General features: G+C 46.3%; 1 protein-coding gene across 7 annotated transcripts in view; it reads left to right on the top strand.

The window, feature by feature from the left end:
- Positions 1-20601, top strand: part of ZNF618 (zinc finger protein 618) — a 43545-nt gene that overhangs the window by 10715 nt on the left and 12229 nt on the right. For 2 of the 7 annotated variants that reach the window (XM_039344857.1, XM_039344856.1), the window contains exons 2-10: positions 5829-5893; positions 6814-7076; positions 9552-9629; positions 10522-10560; positions 11388-11477; positions 12738-12815; positions 14125-14214; positions 17336-17530; positions 20237-20320. In XM_039344857.1, coding sequence (XP_039200791.1) covers positions 5829-5893; positions 6814-7076; positions 9552-9629; positions 10522-10560; positions 11388-11477; positions 12738-12815; positions 14125-14214; positions 17336-17530; positions 20237-20320 — 982 coding nt within the window. The remainder of the gene's footprint in view (positions 1-5828; positions 5894-6813; positions 7077-9551; positions 9630-10521; positions 10561-11387; positions 11478-12737; positions 12816-14124; positions 14215-17335; positions 17531-20236; positions 20321-20601) is intronic. The other 5 variants (XM_039344862.1, XM_039344861.1, XM_039344858.1 and 2 more) reach the window with 5 other exon arrangements.

Genomic DNA, 20601 nt, shown 5'->3' with positions numbered 1-20601 from the left:
TAACTTCAAACAGTCACTAAGCGAACTGTTGTAAGTCGAGGACTACCTGTACTTTATCACTTTTTTCCTTTATTTTTTTTTTTTTTTTGGTCATCAAGTTTTTGACACCTTGCTAGGCGACTGGTGGTACTCGGATGTTGCCATATCCTAAAAGTGGTACAATGGGTGAAAAGGTTAAAAAGCCCTGGTCTAAAGCATGGAAATGGAGTAAGAAGTATGGGAGCTAGAGAAGGTCTGGTGATGACACAGAGGCTAGACATCCCCGAAGAAGAGAGGTTGGCAGTACGGTGGAGAGTGGCAGACAGAGGTGGGTCCTAGCTAGCAAAATCTCTTGGGTGAAAGGAGAGATTGTGAGATCACCCACAGGTACTCCAGACAGCTGCTTCTCCCAAGAAGAATGCAAAAACTGACTAAGCTAACAGTCTATATGCCATGTACATAAATTCTGATCATCTCTTAATTACTTTTTTTTACTGTTTTTCAAATACTCAGAACCTTCAGAATAGCAAGTCTTATGACATTCATCGGGTGAGTTTTCTTCAATCCTTAATGGAAGAAGTTTCAAGTATGAGTTTAAGGACTTAGAATATTTTTTTAATCAATGGCAATAGGGTAATTACAGTGTTGTTTTTTTGGAAAGTTATAAATGGACTAAGGTTCAGATAGATTTCAGATACAATTCTGGAATTAATTATAAGAATCCTTCACACTGTAGGAAAGAGCTGTTGTTTGAATTCTGAAGAAAAAATATGATAGGATGGATTTTTAAGAACGTCTACCCTTGTAGATAGACTGCGCATAAATGAAAATTTTAGGCGCTGAAGTTTTCTACCTGCAGCGTATATGGAATGGTTCAACCATTGACTTGAGTCTAGGGCTTACTTATTCCATGCTTTGTCTTGAGATGCTCAGGATGCCTTAGTTGGAGAGTACCTGTGAAAATTTGTGGTTCATTCTTCAGGTAACTCGGTGATCCATAGTTTTCTTTTCGTGCTTTTTGGCTGATGCTTCTGTGTGCTGCTACGGAGCCTTAATTCCAAGCCAGGAGCATTATATTTCTTAGAAATGTCATTAAGGCCATAGTGCTTGTTCTGCAAGCATTTCCCTCCACCTTGTCCCTGACTTCAGGTGGGCTGAAATATGAAATTCATAATTTTTGTATTTTCACCCTACGGCTATTTTTCACCATAGCTGTGAGTTACGCATTTCTTTTTAAATTCCCGCTTAGATGCATATGCATTTACCAGACTCTATAATTATTTTTAAGTAACCTGAAATGGTGCCAGTGTTCTCCTCAGCATTGTAGTAATCCTGTCCATATCTTGTGGAATGGATTTCTGCCATAAACATAACCTGGTGAAATGTTGCATCCTGATTTAAGAAGCCTTTTATCATTTGTGTTCAGAGGAATACTTTGGAATAATGAAAAACAAATGCCTATATAAAGTACAGAAGCTCCCATTTTTTTCTTGTGCTGGATTATTAGAACATTAGCAAAGTTTTGTAGGGAGGAATTGAAGTGTCATAGCTTGAGGTGGCATCTGGCAACACATACGGACATCGCTTTTCTGAAAAATCAGAGTTCAGGACTTGTAAGTGTGATTCTGCTCCCAATTAAGATCATTTTTATTTTCATAACTGATTTGCCAGATCTTTTGCACTGCCATTAATCTAGGGGGAGCGGAGTTAGGAGATCGGGGGAAGAGCGGATCGGAGCCGGGGGTGAGCTTGGGGGCTTTTTTCAGGGCACCTGGACTACTTTTAAGGCCTGTCAGGCTGCGCTCAGCAGATTTGTATTCCCAGGGTGGTATATTTTTCAGAAAAGATCCGGTTCTGTTGTGTGAATCTTTGCATCAGAACATTTCCTATGGTAATTTATCAATTTTTTTCTTGGACTGGACTTAGATGTGAATTTTTAAATGAAACTTGCAGTGGCTTTCCATTTTGCTGATTTGCATATTGCATGGAACAGGACTTAATGGATCTGATAAATGCCTCTTTCTGAGGCAATCTTGAAGCCTGTAGCTTGGCAAATAGAGGCCTCTACTAGGTAGCCTCATTCCTAGCATCAGGATTGCTATTTGGTGTGTATTTTTACCTGTGTGTAAGCAGCTTTGCAGGAAGGAGGGAAGAATATACTCAGTGGGAAGCACAGTGCTCAACCGGCCGACCCTTCTATGGCTGAGGATGGTCTGAGTCCTGGGTGGGTGGATCGAGGCCTTTGAGTCTGCTTTGAGGTGAAGCGGCTTCTGTGTAGGGCTAAAAGCCGGGTTAAGACGGCTCTGTCCTGTCACCTGGGCCTGCCTTGCAGGGCCTCTGAGACAGGTAGCTCTCCAGGCTATCGGCTCTGTTTGCTCAGAACTGGAAAGGTTTGGTCTGAGTTTCTAGTTTGTGGCTGATTTTGCTTTTCCAGCAGTGGCTAAATGACAAAACTGAGCAGAATCATTGCAAGCTTTTAAATTTTATTACTGCTCCATTATTCCCAAAATTTGGCAGAAAGAGCATCTGCTTGTCTGTTGAGGGTAGCTGAGGCCAAACTGGCTTGGAGTCTCTGAGGCTTCTTTCGTAGCATCCTAGTGGGAGCCTGTGGCTGTAACAGACCCAGGTTTTCTTAAGTAGCACGTTGGCATCATCATCAGCGCAGGTTTAAGGCAGCAGCATTAGTCTTTGAGGAGACTCTGCAAGAGATTTAGCCAGGTAATGTTCAACTGCTGAAATAGAGCCACCATTTGGGGGAGGAGGGCCCTAGTTCCCCCTTCAGAAGGGTACCTTTCTCATCATAAATATGTGTGATAGTAAGAGTAGAGCATTTCGTCCTGTTCCTCTGGTTTAAGTCCGGTTCCTGAGCACCACGGCACCACGTCATCTCCAGTGCAGAGGCAAAGTGGCACACAGCAAGAACAGAAAAAAAAGGTTCTTCCATGGAAGCAAAAGATGCAATCATGGTAATAAATTAGCAGCTAAAATGTTGTTAAGCTTCAGGGGAAAGAACCCCAGCAACCATGGTTGAGAGACTTCCTGTGGCAGAAGCTCTTGGCAGCTTCCCCAAGAAGTTCGGAGAAGGAAACTGGTTCCCCTTGAAAGGAGCAAAGGCCGGGGAGAGACCACTTTGTGGAGAACGTCAGCTGATCGCCCAACGTAGAGGAAATCTCACAGGGCTTTGCTAGACCACCTGTGTGGGTTGTATCGTGGCCTTTGTCACTTTCATTACCCCTTTGTCAGGTTCCTGCTTGGCCTTCATTCACTGCATTCATCCAGGTCTCAGGTGGGACGGCCGGAAGAGCCTGTGCACAGAGGGTGAGCTTAAACCTCCGTGGATCTGGGTGGCCTCTGTGCTCACTGGCTGGTGCATTTTCAGATGAGAATGTCCTGATGATTTGGGCAAAGCAAAAGCCCCCTTTTTCTTTGAGGAAGCCCAAGAGGTCATATTAGTTTTTGATGGATGGTCACGAAGGGTACAGGCCAAGAACTGGCAGTTTCTGTAGCTTATCAAGTGAGCGGGTCAATGATTGCCCAGGGATGTTCCTTGATTTATCTTAACTTGAGAAAATTCTAAAAGGCAAACCTGTTTAATTAGGAGAACTTTTAAAATGATAAAAGAAAGCATCTCTGTATGTTTTTACCATCTCTGTAAAAGAGAAATCTTCATAAAGGAATGGAAAGAAATATCTACAGTTGTAATTTTTTTTTCTGCTTTGTGTATTTCTGTAAGATTTCAGAATTGTGCTGATACACTGAATATAACCTACAAACTTTTAATTTAAAAATTTATGCCAGGTGGAAATTTATGAAATATTTTAGCATGAAAGGGAACCTTTTTCCCCTTAGGAAAATTAAACAATAAATCACCCAGCTTTCCATTTATCGCCCTAAGGCTGGCCATAGATAGCCTCCGTTCCCCTACATTGTTCTGGAAAAAAATATAATTGTATAAGACAGCAGCTTAGCTTCTATCCTCCCACTCTCTAGAATTTTTAATTTCAGCTGTTTCTGCTTGGATTTATTTCCAATATTCCTGCTTGGCTTTTCAATTTCCTCAGTTATTAAATTTTAATTCAGTGCATTAGCATTTAAATTAAAAAGGAGGTTATTTTATCGAACTCCCTCTCCCTGAAATGGCCTGTTTCTGCCATAGATGTCCCCCCCCCTCCGAAATGCAGCCAATCTCTTCTAATCTAATGCCCATTTGTGCAAATTCATAGGGGGTGGGGTGGGGGGGGGGATCCAAGGTCTGAAATAATGCTGTTTTTGAGGAAAGCCTTTTTCTGATTTTTTTTTTAAATGGGCATTCTCAAATTTTTATTCTTAAAAAGGTAGGGGGAAATTTAAATTGTAAGTATTTGAAACTGTAGTTTTATCGAAGAGGCTGGATTTAAAGAAGGGTTTGGACTTTCTGAATTCCAGGGAATGTTCCAGTTTGGCTGGGGGGGGGGGGGAAGAACCAATGATTCTACTGGTTATGCTGGTGCGTTCACAGATTTCTGCCCTTAATGGCACATGAGCTTCCATATATAAATTATTCCGCTCCAGAAACACTGAAAGTTTTCTGCATAGAATTTTTCCTTGTGGCATGGTTTTCTTCCGTTTTCCTGTTTGTCCAGATGGATCTGTGGGGATGGGGGTGTGGTGGAGAATGTTGCTCTGGAAGATTCCAGAGGCTACAAGGAAACTTGTGTGACTGTCCCTTTGAAGGTCATTGGGGATCCTGTCCTTGGCCCCTGCCTCTTTCACCCGACCTGTCCGCACAACGCAGGCTGTGGAGTCTTGACCCCAGAGCCGCTGGGTACCACCCACCTGATCTGCTCCTCTGTTGTGGTGGCTGCTGTGGGCAGCCTCTCGCGTGGGGCAGGAAGTTCCTGCAGTTCCCTGGTCTTTGGAGGATCTTAGGAGGAAGAGCGAACGTCTCCAAGCTGAGCTCAGATGCGGGACCTTAGCTGTGCAGCTTTTTTCTTGGCAGCGATGCAGAAGTGATTACTTTCAAAATTTTCCCAAATTAATCCTGGTGTTTCCTAGTGGTGACCCAGCTCTACCCTTGCCTACCTATCATAGTTGGTGGTATGTGTGCCTGAAGGCAGAAATCACAGCAAAACTAGACAAGGGGCATTTCTTGCTCTTTGGAAGTCAACCTGTGAGACACGGCGGCTGTGAGGTCCCTGTACAATTTCTCTCTTTCGCAAGTGACCTTCTCTCCCTGCAGCTTGGCATTGCCTCCCTTTTAGGCAGCCCCAGTCGGTTCGCCTCCCTTTGTTGACCTAGCAGGTAGCTGGCCCTTACTCCCTCCCTGCCTGCCTGCCCCATAGCAGGGGAAGTGATTGGGGGGGGGGGAGCAGCACATACTCTGGTTTTATCAGGTACTCTCCCTCTCCTCCTCCTTTTCCCTTTGGGAAAGCCATCCATCCAGGAAAGTGATGGAAAGAGATGGAAAGGAAATGAAAGGAAAGCATAAAGTTAATCTATGGAACTCACTGACACAAGATGTAGCGGTGACCATAAGCTTGAATGGATTGAAAAGACTGGAAAGATGATTGGAGAAATGTGGGGTGGGCTCTTAGGCTGGAGCCCCAGCGATACTTTTGCATTCAGGTTGAAATGGAAGAATGGAAGGAAGCAGCTGGGGTTCTGGAGCAGGTGGTTTTTCCTAGTTTCCGACATTTTAAAAAGCGGTTTCCTCGGGACTCTGGGGACCGTGTTACGGAAGGCCACTCTTTGGGGAGGGAGCGGACGTTAATTTGTGTGACGTATGCTTTGAGTTCATTGCCTTATTCCAAGCCCCTTGTGGGCTGCTTCTGCAGAGCTCTGACCTTCCTCTCTGGCTGCTTCCCTTCTAGGCTGAGGGCAGCAGCAATGGCAGCGGCGGCGGTGGCAATGTTGGGACCAGGGCCTCTGTGGGCAGGTAGGTCCCTCTTGGGAGCACCGGGCGACTTCAGTTCTCTGGACCAGGCCTCGGCTGCCCTTGGAGAGGCTGGAGTTGCCCTCCACCATTTGCTGTGCTTTGGTCTGGAGCTTGTGACCTGCGCCAGGCCCGTCAGCTTCTCTGGCGGGAACTCACCCCCCCCCCATCTCTCCATGGGGTGGAGAGCCACTCCAAATCATGGGACCTTATCCTGTCCCAAACATGACTGAAAAAATAGGGGTTTCCCGTTCAAGAGAAAAGGAACCTTAAAAGTTGACTGAAAGGCTTAAGAGGTTATTTCTGTCTCCCTGGTGCTTCTCTCTGCCCCCCCCCCTCCATTTTGCTATTTGTTTCCTACTTGACTGTTACTTCTGTCTCTCTCAGCATCTGCAATTAATGTGGTGGTGGGGGAGGGAGAGTTTGCCAATAGTTTGCTTTTAGGGTTCCAAATAATATTTGCTGCTATTCTCTGCCCAGCTTGATGTTTTTCAAAATGTTTGGTAATTCTTTAGAATTAGGTTGTTGGGCATTCAACAATATTGTGAGCTGCTTAAGAGGGGAGTAGCACATGTTATTAAATTAATTAAACACTCCTTACACTTTGCAGAAGAGGCAGCCTTCCTTTTCTGTTGGCCTATGGCTGTGAATCATGGAAGGTGTGGACATTCCCAAGTGAGTCCATCTGAAGAGCATTCAAAAGTTTTTAGTTAACCAAATACAGTGACCAAGGCGATTGTTTAGCCTACAAGGCTATTTGTTTTAAAATACCCCCCACCCCCCTCATCTGTAGAAGTATTTCCCTTATACATAAATTCAGGGCATGCAGAGTCATAAAGCCCTAAGCTGAATAGACAGTGTTTTCCCTGGGTGCCTTCAGTAGCTCTTTGAGGCTTAGAGTTCTGTTTTTCTCCCCATCCAAGAGAGCGCTTGAAGAGGACCCAGAAAATTATGAAAGCAGAAGGTTGCGATTCATCCAGGCCCCAAGCATCTCCTAGCGAGGATGCCGCAGCAACGACGGAAGTGAAGGTGAAGACGGAAGTCCCAGATGACTACATTCAGCAGGTGGTCTGGCAGGATGATCCCAAAGAGCCGAAGAAGAAAGGTGGTGGGGTAGCCGAGGTGCCTGCAGAAATTTGTGTGGTGATTGGTGGGGTCCGCAACCAGCAGACTCTCGGTAAGCTAGGTCGGTGGTCCATTGGCTTAACCTTTTCTTGCCAGGGACGGGTCGTGGTCCATGGAGGGGGAGGGGCTTTGAGTTTACTAGCTAAGGAGGCTCTTCTTGATTGAGGGTGATTCAAGCAATAAGCATGTAGAGAAACCCTTTGGAAAGAACAGGGCAGGCCCTGCATGCTGGCTAACTGCTGTTTCCAGGTTGAGAAAATAATCAGTCAATCCAGATCTAATCTATTAATCAGTTAAATTGCATTAACTGTGTTTGCCTTAAAATGGTAAGTGGGGAGAAAACACATTTCCTTTCTGTGAAAATCACAGCAGACATCATCCCAAAAGAGGCATTCCTTGCTATATGAGAGGAAGAGAAGAGGTTTGGGGCAATGGGAATATATTAGAGGCACATAAAACCTTACATGATGTAGAAAATAAAATTCATCTTCCCTTCCTTTTTGACCACATTAAGAATCAAGGTCATCTATTAAACACAAGGCAATTCAGGAGCAACAAAGGAGATGACTCTTGTATCTAATGGGAATGCATTGGCTATGGCTATGCTGACTAACAACTAATCTGGACACTTTTAAGAAGAAGAAACTAAATAAACAGAGAGCAGATGTGTGTGTGTGTGTGGGGGGGGGCTTGATAGCAGCCTGGTCTTAATGGCTCTAGTTGGAATCTTTGTAGCACCAAGCATGCCCTTCATCAGTGAATATGAATATATATATATATATATATATATATATATATATATATATATATATATATATAAAAACTGCTCCTCAGTTGGGTGCATTCAGGAGTGAGGAAAAGGTTCAGGGTTGTTCCAGAGGAACCCTTTTCCCCACGAGTCCCTTGAAAGTCACTCCAGTTCCTTTCTGGATGAGGAAAAAAAGAGACAAACGCAAGGAGGTGGGGGCGTGCATGAAAGAATTTGGATAGGCCCGTGTCCTAGAACAAAGAATTGAGCGGCTCTTTCCTAAAGCCAGGGTGACGCGGAGAGGCCGCTGAGGAGGGCGTGCTTTCCCTTGGCGCTGCACAAGTGGGAGGGCTTTGCAAAGGATCCCGCCACACCGGCAGACGAGAGGAGCTGCTGGGTCTCCCGTGAGCTGCCTCCAAATAGAGGACAGTTGGCACTGCCCAAAGGACAAAAAGAAATATTCTTTTGCACAATTAACGTATAGATTTCATGGTTACAAGACACACGTGACATGACCCTCCAGAGGTATTAATCAGCTGCTCTGGAAAACAAGATGCTTCTTTTTTTCTGGGTGTCTGCAGCCAGGACTTGGGTCTGAATACCTCTTAATGTCCTTCAGCAACAGGACAGTTGCAGGCAGAATAAGACTAGCAGCTTCATGTTTAAAAGTGGTTCACCTTGGATCCAGTCTCTGTACAGATTCCTCGTGGGTTTATGTGGACAATATAACACTAGAGTTGAGATGTCTCCAGGAGACAGACACACTTTGGCATTTAAAATAAATACTCTTGGGAATTGGGTAACTCTAGCCCAGAAGAGTTTCCTTCTGTAGCATCTTAGATGATTCTGGGTGCACCTAATTGAAAGATATATTCATGTCTTTTATTTTTTCTTGAAAGAAAAATAACAGCAGAAAAAGTGGAACAAGAGGGAAGGGGGTCCCACTCACACAATATTTGGAGATGAGGGCAAACGGTTGCTTTGTAGAATTGCTCCCTGTCTTCTTAAAGGAAACAGATGCTGAATTTTTCAGGCAGTAATTTATTTTGGCTGCCACAACTGGAAAAGAGATTTCTATATCTTTTGTCCTGCACAAAAAGCTTTCTCACTGGCACTCTCTTGGTGGCCAGAAAGCCTGTGGGTTCCTCTGGGGGAAGGGGAGGGGGAGAGGGTCAGGGGTCGGGGTCCCCAGCTGAGCCAGGCTGTCCTGTAGTTTATGCCATCCTAACCTGACCTGGGACTTTCTGACTCTGCCTTTGTTGGGTGGGCTGGCTAGACATGAGGCCTTGCTTAGGCTGCATTGCTTTCAGCCACGGTTGCCATCCTAGATTTTCCTTTTGATAGCTTGGAGAGGAAGGAGCAGAGATGTGTGTTTGTGTGTGTGTGTGTGTGTGTGTGTGTGTATATGTGTGTGTGTGTGTATGTTGGTATGGAGGAAGGTTCTTTTTGCTGCACATGAGCGCCCCCTTCTGCTACAGTGGTGGAGGTGTGGACCCGTGGTTGGGCGATCTGAAGCTTTGCAAACAGGGTGGCGAATAGAGCTTCCCTCCCCGTATTTTCCAAAGTTTGCCACTCTGTGGTTTATTCTGGATGAGGCAGTTATGGCCAGCCAAGGGCTTTTGAAGGGGGCTCGGGTGAGAGAGGGAGCTGGTCCCAACAGCTGCCTCGGCAGACCCCAGTTTGGGCTCTTTGGGCATGTCAGCAATTGATGGTACTTGATATTACGAATTACTGTCTGTCTCTGTTTACAGCTGCTCCAATGTTTCTGTGTGATCTTTTTTCTTTCAGGGTCCTATGAGTGCGGAATATGTGGAAAGAAATATAAGTACTACAATTGTTTCCAGACCCACGTTCGAGCGCACAGAGGTATTGATCTGTTGTGCACTACTGAGGGATTCTGGGAGTAGTTAAGAACTGTGGGAGGGAAGAATTGTTCCTGAGATACTATTTGCATTCACAAATTGGGGTTTCCGGGATTTTGTCCAGTCACAGCCGTGCTTGAATGCCACAGTCAGATTGATATCTTTAGGCAAATCAGAGAAATGTGCTACAGATTATTGAATTTAGTATCCATTCAGAATACTCAACAAAATAACTGTGTGTGTGGGGAGGGGAGGCAGAAGACACAAGGCAGTCACACATTGTATGTTCATGGAGGGGGTTTACGTTGCACCTCTGAGTGCTGCAAAGAACAAGCTGCAAGAATGGCTGTTGCTCCCCTTCCTCTGCCAGCATAAAGCCAGTAGTGGCTTGGATGGGCCTCCAGCCCTGAAGGGGATGCCTGTAACCCCTTGGATGGGGGAGGCCTTCATGCACAGCTTCACTTCTCTTGGCTGTCTGCTTCACTGCAGAAGGTTAAATGCCACCAAGGACAGAAAGACCCCCACCCCCCAAATTGTAAAAGTTAAAATGTTGCAATGAGACACGAGGCTCTGCCACCTTCATGCGCCAAATTTCAAATCAAGGACACAGATTTACCTGGCCTATTTTACGTAATTCTGCCTTGCCTTCTGGGTTTGCTTAACGTGGAGGGAGGGGATTTGGATGGCAACCGGTGTGCCCTTGGAACTGTACTGACAAGCGAGGGGCTCTGCCCAAGATGAGGATCTTCAGGCTATTTTGTCTCAAACAGACACGTTTCTTTGGCATCAGATCTGGGAAGGAGGCCTTGCGACCTCAAGCCTGTAAACAGAGACGAGGATGGGAGGGTGCTTATTCCTGGGAATACATTCTCAATGCGGTTCTTCTCTTCGCCTAGACACAGAAGCAGCATCAGGCGAAGGAGCCTCCCCTGGGAGTAAGTATCGGCACGCTTCTTGAGTAGTGTGGAGTGATGCTTTGCGAGCAAAAGGTCCCGGTTCCAGGTTCTGGAAAAGGAGAGGGAAGCCCTCTGTGTGCCCAGGAGACCAGAGAGCTGCTGCCAGTCAGGGTCCTGAGGGGTCGGCTGTCGCCACTCTGCTGCAGAGGAGCCTTGAGGGGCCAGTGGGGAACACCCTCCTCTCGCTACCAGTTGGCCGGTGTGAGCCGCTGTGCTGTGGCACCATATGCTGGTGAAGAAGAGGCCCCATCATTTGGCAGCTTTGTCTCATTTTGCCCCCATGCTGACCTTCTCTTCCACCGCCTGCTCTCTTTGCTTTTTATTTTTTGCTAAATTGTTTTCTGCATTGGAAAAAATACTCTTAACAAAGGAAGGAAACAATCTTGTCAATTGGGATATCGTGAAGCCGGTGGTCTAGCTTTCCTTACATTGGATCCTCTGATCCATCTGAATACTGTTAGGGATGGTATCACCCCAAGGATGGGGGGTTATCTCTATCACTGCATTCCCCCTCCCCCCCCCCGTATCAAAACAGAACAAGAAAATGCTGCTTTCCTTGATTTGGAACATGATTTTCTCTCCTCCAAAACTCCTTGGTGCCAAAAGTTTTGAGTCCCCAAGACGGTTCCATCCTTTGCTCAAGATCAGTGCTTTCAGGGCCTTTGTTGGGATTGAGGTGCGCTAAGGGCAGAGAGCGGCCAGAGGCGAGAGTGTTGGTCAAAAGCTGGTAGAGGGTCTGTGCATGGGGAAGCCATCCTGGGTTCTCCTTGGAGTTTCTCGAACATTGTGCTCTTTCCTCCCCACAGATAACTTTAGGTACACGTGTGACATTTGTGGGAAGAAGTACAAATACTACAGTTGCTTCCAAGAGCACAGAGACCTGCATGCAGTGGATGGTGAGTGTCAATGTCTGGATTGCTTGCTGAGAAGAGGAGGGTCTTCGTTCTTACAGAATGCTCAGCAGGAGCTCAGTCAGCCTTCGCTCCTACCCTCCAAATGAAGTTGCAGGAGTTGGGAAATATTAATGGCTAAGCTCAAACAGCGGCTGATCAGAACAAGCCAGGATTACCATTTAACCCTGGTGTTTCCAGAAAATCTTAACTTAAGCCAAATGGGGCTTGAATGTAAGAGTTGCTCAAAGAAAGGAGTAGAGCTTCCCACCTGCTCCCAAGGAAAGGGAAAGGAGGCAAAGGGGCAGGCAAGTCTGCAGGCTCCCACGCCCGTTCTCAGGACCTTTAGTTATTGCTTAGAGCTTTTAGCAGGTAACCCAGACCTGTATTTTATGGAAAGAAATTGGGGAGGGGAGCTCTTGTGTAGGACTTTTGACACCATTGTGTGGTGCCAAACAACAAAATCCAAGGGAAACCATTAGAATTTTGTTGTTATTGTTGTTGTTGTTATTGTGTGTGTTTCTCTATATGTACCCAGCTAGTTTAGAGGCATAATACCATACAACTTTTGGCAATAAAGTTGCCACCAATAGAAACGTCTGGTTAAATGATTGCAACACTTTAGGAAGACTTGGACGGAGGAGCAGTTGGGCGAACGCTCAATGGGTGGAGGATGGAGCAGTCTCGAGCCCCTGCAGGTGTGTGCAGGGATTAATCTACTCAGTTGGGAGTTAGAATGTCTGTTCGGTCGATAGGGAGAGTCTTGGGGCATCTTGGTATATAGGTAGGCTAGTTGTGTTGTTTTTTGGAACTGTTCTGACTCTTGTAAGAATGACTGCAGTTCTTTGCAATTAAGTTGCACTTTAAAAAGAAATAGTGCAAATTTTATATCTTGAGTTGGATACATGAAGCTTACAATTAGTCACTTTAATAAGCAGATTATCAAAAAAAAGATAATCAGTAAAAATACTATGCATGTAAAATGTACATTAGTCTATAAAAATCATGACCACAATAGCGTGTTGGTTCTTTTATTGTTCTTTTTGTGTGTACTCTGTCCAGTGTTTTCCTGCCCAAGTTTTAAAAAGGTTTAATAGAAAGCTTCAGAGAGGAGCGAGCTACAGTGTTGCTTATGTTGACTTGATCCAGCTTCTTACTCTCTGCGGAAGGCGAGGGCAGCCCACGGCAGCGGAGGAGAGCAGGGCTCTCTCGAGGGCTGAAGCCACCTGCCTCGATCAGCTCCCCCCTCCTTCTCTCCCCTTGCAGACCCCTACGACCAAGCAATGATTGCCAAGGAGGAGGTGAAAGAAGAGGAGCCCGAGCCCTTTCAGAAGATTGGTCCAAGTATGATTTACCGAGTTTGCAACTGAAGTAATTCTGGCTTTCAGTGTCTCAGAGCTGAGGTTTCAGGCCAGGGACGGAGAGGTTCCCGCAGAGGCAGGAAGCGCTCGCTTGTCCAACAGAAAGAGCACATTCTTTGCCTGTGCGGGAGCCCCGCTTCCGCTTCCCTTGGCGTGGCTGGTGACAGACCGGAAAATCTTCCTTGGATGTATCTTTCATTGGGGTTCGTTTAAGAAGCACCAACAGCAACTCCTGGATTTCCCAGGGCGGCATGGCTCCCAGCATGCCTGAAAGCTACTTGGTGTCAGGTCTGCTCGTTGGTCCATCTGTCCTACAACTATTGGCACTGACTGGCTGCAGGGCTCTGAACATCCGTTCAGGCAGAGGGGTGTTTCCCAGCCCTTCCCTGGAAATGCAGGGGTGAACCTGGACCTTTTGCACGCAAAGCAACGGCTCTGACTCGGACTGTGGCCGTTCGGCGGGAGACAAGCAATCTGCTTGCAAATAGCGCTGCTAAGTAAACAGAAATTTAATTTTCCATGTTCGAGTTAGAGAAGAAACAAACACGTTGATTTGGGGAATGATAAAAATATTCTTGCTTAATGTTACATACTTGTATAAGCATCTGGTTAAAAACAATCCAATTTGCCCAAAGTATTTACATGTAAATATTTTATTGCAAAGAGAAGGAATTAAGTGCATGTTATTTATTTTAATCATTAGATTCAGACATATGCAAAACATTACTTGCAAAACATTCCACTTGCATTTCCCATGACTTAATTTTAGAATTCACAAAGCTCTTCATTAAAGGGGAAGATATTGTCTAAGTATTGTCCTCTGGGATAAAAAAAAGTCAGTTACAATTTTGCAGTGTTCTAATTCGACTGCTGCTGCATTCCTTATTATGTTACCAACTTTTCTTCCGGAATAGAGGGAAATTGAGGTTGGGGAGCAATATTAAAACTAGAAATTCATCTTGATGTAAAATGATAACTACCCCGCTGATGAGAGAGCGGCTCGGCCTTTCCTGTCTGCCATGGTTTATACAGCCCACTCCCAAATGCTGCTTCTGCAAAAGGGAGATTGCTGAGTCTTGCCTCTGTAGCAGCCATGTCTTTTCAGCCTCTCCCCAGGAAGGGGGGGGGGTGCCCAGAGGCCCATTTGGTCAGGAGAGCTCGGGACTCACCTTACGAGGCCATGTGTGGAATGTCCACCCTACTGTGATCTAAACTGAGATCCATGTTTGTTTGGGTCAAGGGTTTGGGGGAAAATCTTTTCTCCTTCCAAAAATGGTTCTCTTGCTTTGCAGAAACAGGCAACTATACCTGCGAATTCTGTGGCAAGCAGTACAAGTACTACACACCATACCAGGAACACGTGGCCCTTCATGCACCAATCAGTGAGTATCCAGCTGTGACACGGAAGCAGGGGAGAGCCTGGGATCCAGGATCTTTCAAGGCAGAGGCTGGACAGGCAGAGGCCAAATGTGCAACCCAAGTGATCATGAGAGACAGACCAGGACTAGCATATCTTCCTGATAGCTATACTTTTGGGATATATTTTAAGAAAAGGAGTTGTTCTTATTTCAGGCCAGATTACCTATAATTAAGAGTTAATACTATTCTATAAATGAAATTACACCTGTATCTTGCAGCTTACACATTTTTTACAATGTAGATTTTTCAGCTGGACTGCTTATGGCTTATATAACGTGTTGTAGCTGTTTCTCTCAGTAAACTGAAATATTCAAAAGTGGGGGAACCCCATCTGCTTACTTGGTAGCCCTCAAGGTATTCTTTGCAGGGCTGGTCCCTCTGCAGGGGTTCCCAGAAAAGTGGCTGAGCTGACTGCCCCCTCTCCTCCACCATCACCTCTCCATGGATGCAACCCAGGGTGCTTTGCCCTCTGGATCTCCAGCTGCAGACTTGACACACCTGCTAGAATTTTGCTTTCAATGTGACCGGTCGAAAGCCCCAGAGGTAGGACAGGAAGGCATCCTTCAGCTCAAGCATCTAGCTCTCATTGCCCCAGGCAGTACGTAGCCCCAGGCACAACTGATCACTTCCAACCCCTTTTCAGTCTAATGAGGTTGGTGGCCATCACCTCACCCAACAAGCAAATTCTGCACGTTGACGTTAATTTCCTTAGGGAAGACTTTCTTTGGCCTGTCCTGAACTGTTGGGGCCACTGTTTTGAAAGGGAGAAGGGCATCTTCCCCTTCATGTCTGCACCTCAGCACGTTGCCCCTTTTCTAGCCTGAATTGCCCGGCCTTGTAATCTGGGGATTTTTTGGGCAAGCGCTACCTTCACAGGCTTCTTACGTGGATCGGTGGTTTCAAATTCAATTCCTCCTTTGGTCTTCTTACATTGTGGAGAAGATCGCCTGTAGCCTTCCAGAGCCAACTAATCAGGGAGATGGATGGCATATAAATGCAATAAATAAATAGTTACTTGCCTTGATTGAGACTCACTTGATAGAGTTTATTGTGCCCATCGGTTCCTCATCCCAAGCCATTCCAGGTGGACTTTTGGAGGTTGACCACCTCCTGCCTGGCCTCGAGGTCCTCATTAGCTCTCTTGACCAACGGCCATGGACAGACCTGTTGGATTTCGTTATTGGCAAAGGATGTGAAGAAGCCTCTTCTTCCTCTAGTCCTACGATGTCTATCAGGCTTTCTGGGTTACCCTAGTGCAAGTAGAGGGAGAGCAGCTTTGTGCTCTGTTCTCTGTGTAGTTTTTTTTCCTGAACAGCCCCCCCCCCTCCATTGGATCCCCTTCCCCCAAAGTACAGTCCAGGTGTTGTCAGTGGCACTTTAGGATTGCAGGCAAGGCTCCCCCCTCCCCCAATTTTCCTAATGGTTGCAATGTCAGATTGGTGCAAAGCCTTTGCTGGAGCCCTGATGTTCAGCAGCAGGAGGGATGGGAGAGGCAGCAGTGACTGGGCTGGCTGCCCTCCTCACTTGCTCTGCTCTTCCGCCTTGCAAAAGGCAGGCATTCTAGGCAGTGTGTCCCAAAATAGGGGGGGGGGAGTGTTGTTGCATTGTTTACACTGATACTTTCCACCCAGTCTATGGTTTGAAGGAATTAGGGCATCTCCCGTAGCTTCTTAAAAATAAAGAACAAATACTATCACAAGGCGAATTTGTATTTGTCTTTTATTTATGGTTTCTTTGGGAGGGGACTTATGATGCAATGGGTAAGGGTCTGATTAGAATCCAGATCGCATTGCAGAGTGATTGTTCTGGGGGGAAAATTGGATGAGACAGCACTATCAATGTAGCCTTAAGATGCTGGCATAAAGGAAAGATATAAACAACTGAATAGAGTACTAAATAATATTTTGAAGTGTAGAATGTTACACATTGTATTGTTTTATTTTCATCATATGTGCGTGCCTTGATTGGAGCAATGAAAGATAGAATAATGAAATGAAAATGTTCCTGTGTGCTTGCCTTCTATGCTAGCTCTTATTTAGATGTGGCAATAAATGGAGACTTTTCCTGTAAGTTCCTAATTATACATCCAGATATTTAAATTTCAGGCAAACAGAATTAAAGATTTGGTTCAGACAAACTGTAGGAAAGGTAGATGGATGACAGACAGACAGACAGCTAGAAACTGATTTCCATCATATTGGGTTGTGAGAATTCCTTGCGATTCTCCCACAATGGTCTTCCTCCTCCCCAGTTCAGGTGTCTGATTGATGGGACCTCAAAGGACTGAGTTGGCACAGAGAAAGTTGTTGTTTTCTAGATGAGGACGGAGAGAAGCCAGATTTTTTAGGATTTCCATGGTTTGGACAAAACTCAGCAGCACTTTTTCGTGCGGCTGCTGATAAAAACAGGATCGCCAACATGATCGCCAACGTCCGATAGCGGATATGGCACAAGACGAAGAAGAAAGAAATCTAATTCTTTGTGGTCAACTGTATATTGAAGATGAATGTGCATAGATTTGAATTGGATGGTTTCGAACAAAAACACTTTCTTTAGTTCTTTTTGTGATTGTACATCACAGCAAGCCCATGTCTCAAGATAACATTCCCTTTGTGAGAGAGACCTCTTGTCAGGTGCGATGTTGTGTACTTTTCTACTAAAAGCGGTGCCTTTAGGCAGCTGTTTTAGCATAGTAAGAACGTGTTTAATTTCTTTATTTTACCAGTTAATTAACACGTAGGCTGGTATGGTAGGTTTTGAGCTTCTTGAACAGCGGAAGGTGAGAGAGCCCCCCCACAAAGGGTGCCTGCCCCCCTTTGCCAGAATGTCTTGTGGGGATCAGGCAGGGCCTCTGCAGGTGACATTAAAGCTGACCAAAATTGGAGAAGCCAGAAATTCAAACCCCTTGTGTCATGCTTGAAAATTTATAGCTGGGGGGGGGGGCTGCATTGGGGCTCAGTTTCTGAAAGGCTTTGGGTAGGGGGAGCATGGACCTCTTGTAGAGAGGGGGAAGTGCCCCGGCAGAGGTAGGTTTTGGGCACTGACTTGTCTATCCTGGCACTAGTTCTGAGTGTTCATATCCAGAGTACTCTCGATCTCCACTCTTCGTGGCTGTGAAGACCCAGGCGAACCAATCGGGCAAAAAAACACCGACGGCGCCCATAATCCGGTGCTCCACCCTCCTCCACCGCACTCCCTCCGGTATCCCACCGGCAGCATCCCCGTCACAGACGTTCCGCGCTCCAAATTCTGGATCCCCAGGAAGCAAGGCCACCACAGGTACCGATTGTGCTTTCTACCATTCCAATTGATTAACACCCCCCCCCAAACTGCCTGTGTGCCCCCAGACCCCAAAGGGATGGCACCGGTGGTTCCCGAGGAAGTGTGACCCTTTATGAGGGGATCAGGGCCCCCAAGAAGCCCCCGAGGTCCCCCGAGTCCCCAGAGAGCCTGGCTGAAAACATCTTCTAGGAATACAGGCAAAGAGTGAAGAAAAAGGATCTAATTGAGTGAGGAAGATGAGTGGTAATATTTCATGAGTTTATAGAGATCTAACATTGAAGTTATTTTGATACCAACTTAGTATTATTTTTATTGGAAAAAGGGAACAAAATACTGTTGGATTTCCTTTTAGTTTAGCGTTTTGTACTTTTTCAAAATATGAACAACCTAAGAATTTGATACATCTTGAATGCCATTTTATAATGTTCAACTGAAGGCATATATTGTAGATTATGAATTTTTTTATATGTATATATTTTTTTATTGGCCTTTTTGTCTAGCTGTTTAGGAAAGGCACTATGTGCTGGTATTTAGTATTATTTCAAAAGCCTTTTTGACTCTCCGTATCCCACCAAACCTCTTCCTGAATTGGTGGCATTCGGAAGGTTTCAGAGCTTTTGGTCTTTCCTCCCATGAGTGGAATGGCAGACGGAGGGAGGGAGGACGGGGTTGGTCCTCTTCTCTGCTCCCTGGATGTGAGAGTGGGGCCCCTTGCCATTTGGGTTGAGGGCCGGGAAAGGCCTTTTCCCTTGTTCAAGATGCTCCTTCAGCGACTGGACCAGGAGGAGCAGGCAGGCTTGGGGGGGGGGGATCTCTGTGGGTTCCCCTGGTGGGCAGAGCAGAACAAAACAGAGGGAATTCTTTGTGGTACAGGGAGAGGTCGCTGTCCCTGGGATTCAAAGCCTCCTCCTCTCTTGGCTGGTAAGAGATTGAGATGGGTGAGAGCCTCTCTCAGCGTGCTGAGATGGAACAAATGTCAGCTCCAGAAGCTGCCTGGGCTCTGGACTCTTCCCACCTCGCTGCTGCTGAGCCTCCTGCGCTGGATCACGGCAGGCCTCTCAGCTGGCTAACCGGGTGCTTTCTGGAAATGCCTGCCCTTCTGCAGGGAGTTCTGGGCTACTTTCAAAGGAGGTGGCCTTGGGGAAACCTAGGGAAGGAGCAGGCTGGGGGGGGGGGCAGCCACATTTCCCTGGGAAGGAGAGAGAAGGAGGCAACATCGTGGGTGGTGGGCAGTCCTACAGGGGAAGGGGTGTCTGGACGGACAGTAATTATACCAGAGAAGCCCCGAATATCCCCAAGCACCTGGTGCCTTAAATGCGAACCGGAGCAATAAAGAGAGGGTCACCTGCTGCACCTCCTGACTGTAGCCTTGGGATGCTGCAAGCTGAGCATGGGACTGAGACAGCAGGTAATGGTGCACCTCACCGCCTTGTGAGCACTGGGATGTAAGTTTGTTTTGGAAGAAGAGTGAGTATCCTGGGCAGCCTTTGCTGAGGGGCCCCTCTTGCTTGTTCCTGCAGCCTCACCCGGAGTGAGCGTTGCCTTGGGAAGGGTTGTGAGCAAACGCTTTTGAGCCTCCTGATTTGTCTGATTAGCCATTCCTGTAGCCTACTTGCTTTGAAGAACACTCAGCTCTGTGGCAATTCCTTCCGCTTGCTCAATTTCACAATTGCCTTAAAAGAGACCCGCTTCCTTTGGCCTCCTGGAGCCATCGCTAGTTTGGTCCCTAGAACACGTGATCTTAAAACGCTAGGAGACGCTTTGCTCTCAATGCAGCCCCTCCCCATCTGTGGCAATTCACTACGTGAGGAAGACTCTGGTATGACGATGTCACAGCAATACTTGGTGCGTTTGTGGACAGGCAGGTGATTTGGGCTGGTTGAGATACTCAAATTATTTAAAAGATTTCTTCTATGTCCAGCTGAGTGTGAACCAAATGTTTCCAGAAATGCCTACTTCCTTGGGGTGGGCGGGTGAAGGGGGGGGGGATGGCTTCTGCCTGCTTTTGTGCCTAGGACACGATTATGAATTGCATCAAACTGCAGTCCAGTGTTTCTTCCTCAGGACTGAGAGAACATTTAAATATTTACCTGTTTAATTTTATTATACTTTTAATCCTCTCAATAATGAGAATCACCTGGATTTATGGCAAACTGAACAAATTGAGATATACTACAAAAGCAGAGTACAACGTTGATTTGCAATGAAGCCCAGGCTGCAGCGGGTTGGGATGGGACGGTCTCCGTGTCTGGCCAGAGCCAGCAGGTCTGCACCGTTTGGGCTGTGTGTTTCCAGAGAGCACAACTGCACAAGCAGTTCAGGGTTGCTTATGTGGGCTGTGCCGCTCGTGAAGGTAAAGCAGGGTTGGGGTAGTGATGCGCAGTGTTTACCAGGTTGTTCAAGTAGAAAAACGGTGAACAGAGAATGAAAAACATTTTTTTAAAATCTATTATTGTTTTATTTTCAGTAAAATTGCACAAATTGCACGTTGTTGTAAAATGATAGGCCATCATTTCATTTGCATCTGAAGTTGGTTCAGGCTACCCAAGTAGGGTTTCTCCACTGATCCTTGCATTTGGCATAATGTCTTTAGCAGCCCAAGAGAGAACCTTCTCTGCTTTTCCTGCCCCCCCCCCCCCGACGGGTCTGCTCGGGATCGATGCTCACCAGCCCCTCTCTGTCTTTCCTTATTCTCCCACCCAGCAGAAAGCGCTTTCAGTCGAAGAGTGGAAAGCAAACTGCAAAACAACTATGAAGAAACGAACAGCAGCTCCCAGAACTCCAGTGGTGAGTAACAGCGTTGTGCAGTGTTGCAAATGCGCCCTTTCCCCCCCAGGACAAGCAGAGAGGAGGATCTGGGTCTGGACTTAAAGGACAACAGGTGGTCAAGGAGGGACATGCCTAGTTCCTTGGTGTTTCCTGCCCCTGTCAGTTGGGGTGTGAAGGACTTTCTCTCTTTCTTGATCTGGCCAACTGCCAGCTCTGTGGCTTAATTAAACTTGGATGCTGCCAACTCTCAATGACTCTGAGCAGCTCACTATTATTAAAAGAGATGTCAATAAAATCAA

The sequence above is a fragment of the Crotalus tigris genome, unplaced genomic scaffold, assembly GCF_016545835.1.
Source record: "Crotalus tigris isolate CLP2741 ecotype Arizona unplaced genomic scaffold, ASM1654583v1 scf7180000017940.1788314, whole genome shotgun sequence".
Lineage (NCBI taxonomy): Eukaryota > Metazoa > Chordata > Lepidosauria > Squamata > Viperidae > Crotalus > Crotalus tigris.
Note: the sequence above shows the minus strand (reverse complement) of the source record. Positions and strands in the feature narration are given on the sequence as shown.